Source organism: Plecotus auritus (genome assembly GCF_963455305.1).
Source record: "Plecotus auritus genome assembly, chromosome: 5".
Classification (NCBI taxonomy): Eukaryota; Metazoa; Chordata; class Mammalia; order Chiroptera; family Vespertilionidae; genus Plecotus; species Plecotus auritus.
In genome coordinates, this window is record NC_137776.1 from 20096476 (window position 1) to 20105590 (window position 9115).

A 9115-nucleotide genomic window follows, 5' to 3' on the forward strand; every position below is an offset into this window, starting at 1 on the left:
TTCCTGAATATTTAAAAAATAGTCTCTTGAAGACGAGTATGAGCTACCAGCTCCAGCATACACTATTTTCCAAGCCTCTAGAACTGGTTTTCCCAGCCACTTCTTATTGTACTCACCCTTCTAACCCCATTGGCCTTTCAACTTCCTCATAGGGTCGTATTCCCCCTCCCCCCTGCCACACACACACACAATTTTTCCATTTACCTATAGCTCAGATCAGGTTCTCTGTTACAGCTTCCCACAGCCCTCTGATCCTGTCCTTCAGAGCATTGATTTCACGTTATATATTTGTTTCTTCTTGCAACTGATGTGATGTTTAACATCATAAGCAAGTATGGGTCTATTGGACGATCAGAGAAGCTATAGACCACCTTTTCCATATAATTTCTATGTATCCTTTTATGAGGGAAATTTTAGGACTATCAAAAAAAAAAGACAATTTTAGTGGATGAATGAATCTGCTCAGTTTTTATAACCACAAATATTACAGTATCTCTTATATTTTCTCCTGGTTTCTTAGGTTATTGACACTGGAGAAGATTATTCCAAATGTGTTTTCTCTGGTCACTAGATATTCTGTGCAGATGCCTTACAGGCTGAATTTGTGAGGTTGAGGTGGAAAGATAGGAAAAAGTAATGCTGATAAGACAGTGCTCCAGGCTCCTCAGCTACCTTGCCAGAGAAGTTCTGGGTTTATATATTTAATAGATTGTTCTTCCTTATAAGATTATTTTGAATGATTTTTTTATTATTGAAAAAAAAATGTTTGCAAACCAGTTTTAACTTTATAGGTATGGAAAATAAGTGCTCCAAGAAGTACAGGGTAATAAGGAAATTATTGATGTGCTTCCTGGAAACATTTTTTTTCACATATGGTAATTCCTATCCTGCTTTTCCCTTCTTCCCTCCTTGTTCCAAGTCCCAGTAAAAATTTAAGCTGCATTTCCCATGGTGTTGCTTTTTCAAAAATATGAATCCTTTTTGATACTAAACCATATAGCCCTCCATTTGTATTCGGGTTACAGAGTGCTTGTCTAAAGTCACAGAGATAATTGGTTATAGAAGCACAACTTGAACCAGGTCTCCCGAGTAACCATTTCCTTTCATTCTGCTTTTGAGTTGGTCTACTGTCAGCACTAATGGGAACCGCTACCTAAAGGAAAGCCCACGTCCCATACTGCAGCCATCTTCTCCATGAGAACTACATTTTCATTGTTAGATAAATTATGTTTTCTGGAGACAAAATCTAAATCTAAAGTCTGATAAAGTTCAATAGAAAAGTGTCCCACATCTTCCTAGCCATCAAATTTCTTACCTCAGAATGCATCCTCAACACTAGAACCAACTGGACTTCCAAGTTCTGAATAGAAACTCAGGCTCTGGGTAAAGAATCCAGCAATGCAGTCTATGGCATCCTGTAAGTCAAGGAGATTTGAACTCATATTCCATTGATGTCACTTACTAGGTATGTGATTTCACACAAGTCATTTTCTATCTTAGAGGCTCAGAGTTCTGAGGATGAGAATGTGCACCTTATATGGTTTATTGAAAAGATTTAATAAGACACACTCCTGGCATGAAGTGCTTAAGTGATGATTTCTCTGTGTTCCAATTAATTAATTAATATTTTTATACCTATATTACTAGGGCAAGGCCAGGTATACAGGGTATACCCCAAAGTGTATATACACTTTAACAGCTGATGGTTCAATTTTGAAAATGATATGTAGTTTAATAAACACTGCCTTTATAATTATTCAAAGTGTGTGTATACATTTTTGGGACACCCTATATTAATAGATAGATGATAGATAATGTGTATATGTGTATGTGCATGTGTAAAGCCTGATCTATAAGTTCAGAAAATAATTTTGCTTCCAATATATAGTTAGTTTGTTCATCATATGTTATTCAGTTAAACAAACATATACTGAGTTTTTAGTATTTGCTGGACATAGTATTAGGCCTGGACCATAAGAAAGGGTAGATATTCAGTTCTGTTTTCAAGGAGCTAATGATTTAAATCCTACCTGACAGATGAGACGTCCTATGTTCTTAGGGGTCTCTAAGAGAGAAGATCTCCCCACTCTGTTGGCAACTGCCATGCTTAATTCTCAGTTCTCTGAGCAATTTGTGTGTGTTTACAATTCTTTGACAATCGATGTGTCTCTGTTTCCTCTTATGCTCGGCATCAGAAGGAAGAAAGAACAGTTGGCCACCATTTGTCACCTAATAAGCCTTCATTCGCTGAGAGTTATTGAGTTATTCCTCTGTCTTCTCTTTCTAGATTAAATAATTCCAATCCCTTTAACCTTTCCTCAGAGGTCCTATTTGCCAGCCTTCAGTTTAATCATTTTCACTGCTCCCTTCTGGAGTCTCTCCAAATCTTCTGCATTAAAATACGTTGCTTTCCTATTGAGTTCACTCTTCTAAGCATCTATTCTTTCACATAAACCAAGACAGAAGGAATCAGCTCCCAAATAAAAGGAAAAGAATAGACAGAAGGATAGATTTCCTATGGAAGGAGCTCATGTAGAACATTCACATGCTCAAGGAAAAATTAGCATTTATTGTCACTACTATTAAGGACAGACCAAAACCGTTTCTAAATTGTGCCAAACATTCTGTTTGACAATTACCTAAATTACTTTTCAGCAGATCAAACTATTAACAGCAAACTCCAGCCTTGCTTTAGTTACACCTGAAATTTTCAGAAGGCTGCTAATAAAATCACTAATGAGATCAAACAGGATTTTTTGATTCCATGAAATACCTCTGATCACCAAGCAGACCACAGAGAAGTCTCCATGTTATTCACAGGCAGTGCCTTTGACTGGTCAGTCCTAGCAAAGTGCAAGGAATATTTCTTTGCATTCTGTCAATCAATATAAATTAATATTTCCTGGGCTGAGATTGCAGCAAATTCTAAATAATTCCAGAAATGATCTATCAAGGCTGATAGAATACCTACTAATCATAGCATGACACCAATATGGGCAGAAAGAGGAAGATACAAAAACCAGAACCCTAGTAAAATAACTCAACACATGCATGACTCGTCAGAGATCTCTTTTTACAAATAGTCCCACCTGCCACTTTCTCTTATTGTGCCATCGAGATGAACCTACCCCTGTGAGACAGCAACATTCCTCTACACACACTACACACACACACACACACACACACACACACACACACACACGGTTAAGATTCTAAGATTCTTTGGACAAATTTCCAAATCCTCTCAAGAAGCTGGGAGAACATTTACTGAATAATATTCTGCTTATTTCAGGGGCTTCTTTGCTTTGAAACCACTGTTGAGAATTTTTTTTTCATTCTCCATCTGGAAAAGTTAAAAGTATACAGTTGGGGTTAAAAGAACTGGTGAGAAGTAGAGAGGTAGAAAGAGAAACCACTGCCATCTCTGGGGGATCCCAGGGAAACAGGTGGTGGCCAGCATCCAGTGCCATTTCTGAAGCTAGTTTGGCTCCGGCCAGGCACATGCCCAACGTGTTTGTCCCCCAGAGTGAAGGAAAAGCATAAGTCACACACCCCACCATAAGTGCATGCACAATTGAGGTCTGGGAGTTCTAAAACAATGGGTTATTAAAGCCATAACATATTAATAGTTACCAATTTTATAAAAGCAAGATTCGAGTTATGAAGTGAACTACAAATCGCCCCTGTTTTATTTATTTGATAGTAAATAGAGTCTCATAAATTCTTATCAAGTGGTAAGAGAGTGAGAGTAGGGCACGGATATTGATGTATGTTGCCAGGCTACTGTGTAGTGGTTATGGCAAGTGGCCAGGAACGCTGGATTAATAAATCACTAGTAGACACAACTCTGTGCTCCTTCTTTATTCCAATATGTACTTCAGAGACTTATATCAAATTATTTCAAAGAAATAGCAATTTGCACCACCCCACTCGAATCCACTGCACCCTGGGAAGCAATTTTTATTCCATTTGAATCTGAGAAATAATATCACCAACACTGAACACTGGCATTTGTTCATTGCAAGGATTAGAAAAAAAAAAAGAAAGAAAGAAAACAAAGAAAGGGTAAGACAGAAATGAGAAAAAGACAAGAAGTGAAAACCTGAGGTTGGTAAATTTTAAAAACCTCCATCTATGATGAGCAAGTGACATTTTCAGTAAAGAGTGTCTGGATCTGAAAAAGTAAACTAAAATTCTGGTTGACTTTCAAAAGACAACCATTTGGGTCATTCTTAAAAAAAAAAAAATAGCCGACAGATTAAAGGAACTCCATTTATAAAAATCAAATGAACTTCTAACAAAGCTTGTTTGGGACATGACTAAATCATCTGGTCATGAATTATTCATTATTATCCAGAAACAAGCTGGGGATTCCAGGAACTGGGCTTGGGGAGGTGCTGAAACTGGGGACTGAGTGAGTTCATCGATTCATACCCACCAGGGGAAGCCAGGGAACAGGCCTGGGGTACACCTTCTGATGCTGACCTTGCTGGACCCCCACTCAAGTTTAGAGAACATTTCAGCAGCCTTTGCACCTCAAGGCATAAAGCAAATAGAGTTTAACTCATAGAACCTTACTTTAGAAAACTGCATGTACTCAGTAACAGACACTATTTTTTGAGCACGGGATATTTATTTTTATTTATTTATTTTAAAATATATTTTATTGATATTTTACAGAGAGGAAGGGAGAGAGATAGTTAGAAACACCGGATGAGAGAGAAACATCGATCAGCCGCCTCCTGCACACCTCCTACTGGGGATGTGCCCGCAATCAAGGTACATGCCCTTGACCGGAATCGAACCTGGGACCCTTCAGTCCGCAGGCCGATATTCTATCCACCAAGCCAAACCGGTTAGGGCTTTTATTTTACTTTTTATATTTTTATTGATTTCATACTGGGGATGGAGCCTGCAACCCGGGCATATGGCCTTCAGTCCACAAGCTGACGCTCTATTCACTGAGCCAAACCAGCTTGCACTGGAATGCAGGCTACACACAGGGCACACTAGCTGTGTGCAAAAGATGGTAGAGGTGGAGAGTTTTTATTGAAAGGAGATGGCTAGAAAATTCTTTAATGAGAAACTGTTAAGCGTAGCCTGACCTGCTCCTCGGTGGCTTTACTGAAGTTGAGAGGGTTGGACTTTCAAGCTGGGGTGCGGTAGGTAGGGAAGAGAGAGCGCCTCTCAGATTCCATCAACTAATCCATGTGCGTGTGTTCCAGGTCCAAACTGCTTTGCAGGAACTACAATCATTCCGGCTGGCATCGAAGTGAAAGTGGACGAGTGTAACATCTGTCACTGTCACAACGGGGACTGGTGGAAGCCGGCGCAGTGCTCCAAACGCGAATGCCAAGGCAAGCAGATCGTGTAGCGCCAACGCCCGGCGATGCCGACCCGCTGGGGCGGCCGCGGTGGCTTCCCCTCTGCACACGTTTCACCCAGAACAAACCAGACACACCAACTCCCGCCAGCTACCACAGGGTCACCAGCAAAACCTTCTAGGGTTGACAAAAGTGACTATTTTACTAAGAGGACATTTCTCTCTTGCTATATAAAATATACATAGGCTACGGCTATGGAACCCGCTTTTGTAATCACCCACGCTTGATGGTGACTTGACGACTGGATTTCTGGAACAAAAACAAACAGCCTCAGGCAGGCTGCTTCTCCGGGGACACCTCTAGCCTGCCGGCGCACCGTCTGCCGAGCTCATTCATGTGGACGCCCCTGTCCATCCTACACGGCATTTTTCTCCTGTGGTTTTTCTTTTTCCTGTTGAGAGTCTAAGGGGCCAGATTTGACCACCCAGTGTGTCAAGCTTTGGTAAAGAAATGTCAGGGGCGCGGACCCTGCCCGACCAGGAAAACCAAAAGCATCCAACCAATCACTCATGCCCTGTAAGCTGAGAAAAGAGAAGGGTACACAGACGGACCCACCGCTGGGCAAGGCAGGGACCTGGCACTCGGTGCCTTGTTTGGGAGGGGGGGTCCCAATTTCATTCTGACAAACCACACATTCCATCTGCAAAACCTTGAAACTGCCAGTCAAACACTAATATTGAAGTACACCATGAATGTGACTAAAGAACCCAAAGGAGACAGGTATTCGAAGTTGTAGCATTCATCACCAAACTTTCTCATGATGCTGAAGTTGAGTTCAGCTTGTTAATGAAACACACTCCACACCCACTGTCAGCTGGCACTATAAATGCAGAACCAGGGTGAGTCGCCCCACTGTGAATCTGAATCCTTCTGAACACGACTGGCCTTGGAGGTCAGGTTTGGCTGACAGCCAGTCGTACACGCAGGCAGTTTTTATGGTTCAGGACCGTGTTGGCCCTGTTAGAGTAACGACCACTCAGCTCTCTGTCTAAAACACAGATTCAGGACACTCTTTCCACCTCAAGTGCTGATTTAAATTCAAGATTAGGGTAGAGTGAGTCTTGCACAATACAATTCCATTAGTTGAACATTTTTTAAAATGTATATATTAGATACTGAACAATTAAAGTGAAGAGTCTCAAGGTTGCCCTGGTAATGCTGCGAGTATAGTAACAGAAAAAAAAAAAAAATACACAGGGTATCTGATGCCACCTCCGAGTCAAGTGCAAATTCAGCAATTCTGAAACCACATGGCATAGTTGCTTGTTTCACTTTCTGTCTTGAAAACCCTGGTGCAGATCTGGTAGGGTCCTTGAGGAAACTTGAAGGCTGTCTTTGTTATCATTGTTCTCTCCTTTCTGCCCCCCACCCACCCGGGCTTTGCCCTAACTTCTATGGAGTGCCACATTCTAGAACAAGGTTCCTCAGCCTTAGTGCTGTTGACATTTGGGGCCAGACAATTCATTGTTGGGGGATGGGAGCTATCCTGTGTGCATTTTTAGGATGTGGAGCAGCATCCCTGAGCTCTGTTCCCTACATGCCAACAGGAACACCGCAGTGGTAACCACAGAATGTCTCCAGACATTTCCAATGTCCCTGAGAGGTTGGGGAGCGGGGGAAACATCAGCTGGTTGAGAAGCAGTGGTCTACTAATCAGTGTAGAGTGGTTTCTGCCAGGGGACATGCCAGGCGAGCTCAGGCTGAGCCTGTGGTTTGGGTGAGCCTCTGAGCCCTTTGGGACATGCACAATCAGCAGCTCCAGGGGGCGGGGTCAGTCTCCTCCAAAGGGAGCCATGCTTCAATGCCATAGGTCTACCCTCAGGACACGTATTTCTTGAGTCTCATCAACTGGATTTTCACTTAAAATTGTCCATCTCTCCTCCCTGGAAGCACCTTCTGTCATCAAGAAAGAGTTGTCATTTCCAAAACCAAGGTGGTGACGAGTTGGACCTGACACTGTTCATGCACACTGTGCACGCACACTGTGCTTATGTTATGATACAAATAGCCATGCGGCGCCATCCGAGGGAGAACATCAGGCCGCCTTCCCGTAGAACGCCCATCCGCAGCAAGGTCGGTGCCTTTCAGCTGCCACTGTGGCTACGTCACACAGACAGCCATGAATCATTCATGAACGACTCCGCATGATTTATTCCCGCACTCCAAAGTCAAGGCATCTCATACTTCAGCTTATGTCTAGACAGAGATGTATTATAGAGCTTTCTTTGCCCTGAGGTTGTCTGCTTCCAGCTTCAAAAATCCACACTCTTGGAAAGAAATAATAAAAATAATAAATGACAGGAATAAGATTTGCAACCCAGAAAACATCATTAATGGAGCCATGTAGCATAGTACCCTATGTATTATTAAGGAGTTACTATGTTCTTTTCAAAAAACAGAGAGTGCCACTGGGAAGCCAGGGTACTGAAATTTTGCATCAAAGTCTTGGCACTATGATAGTTGTAGTTAGAATTAACTAGAATGAAGTATAATGTCCATCAAAAACTCTCTTTGTAGAGGCTGCTCCATGGCCTCTGTGACCAGCCAGAGAAAGGGATTTTTATTTTTATTTTTTGTTGTTGGATGTTTTTTCCTCTCAAAGTTTCACTCTAAGCTGTTTCCTTTAAGAGTTTGTAGCACTGAGATTTTCCCCCTTTTAGGGAGAGATGAACCTATACTGTGACAATTTCTCATGAACCGTCAAAACTGACAAAAGTCCTTCCACCCAGTTCATAGAGAAATTCTTCCCAAACTCTGAATAACGGAGTAATGATCCCATCTGTTGTTGTTGTTGTTGTTCCTTTGAAGGCTCCATTTGCCACACACTTTCACCTCTGTCCTTCACTTCTGCCCACCCCACCTTTGGTTCTCGGCTTTAACTACAGCTCTGCTTAAATAAGGGATCAACAACAGCCTGTTTGTCAACTGATGCCTGTTTAAAAAAAAAAAAAAAAAAGATTCAGTTTCTAAAATCTTTGAAAAATGGTGTGCCTGAAAACTAGTGAGAATAAAAACAGAAAACCTAAACACTAAACTGTAAAAAGGGGATTCTAGCTACAATATTTGATGTGTAAAGAATATATTATTAAAAAATTATTTTGTTAAATATAAAGTGTGTTAACCAGCAAGCATTGTCTGTGGTATATTTTCTTTCCTAAATTCCTCCCTTCTCCCTACCCTCCTCATTTAATGACCAATTCTCAGTGACTTCTATCATCCGAAAGTACACATACCATTAGTGCTATATTCCTTTAGGATTAAGTGTTTGCTTTAGCATTTGCTTGTGTACATTTTCATTTTTCATAATATGAAGCAAGGCAGACTTGGGGGTCAGAGAGGAAGCTCAAATAAACCAGCATCAAGAGTGTAAGTGACAGAAAAGTATTTTCCTGACCCGTATCCATACCCAATGCAAATCTATACTAATAAAAGGGTAATATGCTAATTAGACTGGGTCAACTGGACATCTTCCAGTCATCCAGTCCTCCTTCTAGACAAAGCCACGGTGGTGGGGGCCAAAGCAGAGGCAGTTAGGGGCAATCAGGCCAGCAGGGGAGGGGGGTTAGGGGTGATCAGGCCAGCAGGCGAAGGCAGTTAGGGGTGATCAGGCCAGCAGGCAGAAGCTCTTAGGGGTGATCAGGAAGGCCGGAAGAGACAGTTAGGGGCGTTCAGGCATGCAAGCAGATGAACAGTTAGGAGCCAGCAGTCCCAGATTGCGAGAGGGATGTCTG

At 41.8% G+C, this 9115-nt stretch overlaps 1 protein-coding gene across 1 annotated transcript in view; it reads left to right on the forward strand.

Moving 5' to 3' along the window:
- VWC2L (von Willebrand factor C domain containing 2 like) overlaps positions 1 to 8425 on the forward strand; it is a 144866-nt gene extending 136441 nt beyond the window's left edge. The window contains exon 4 of the mRNA XM_080668995.1: positions 5226 to 8425. Coding sequence (XP_080525121.1) covers positions 5226 to 5374 — 149 coding nt within the window. The 3' untranslated portion in view covers positions 5375 to 8425. The remainder of the gene's footprint in view (positions 1 to 5225) is intronic.
- Positions 8426 to 9115: the final 690 nt, after the last annotated feature.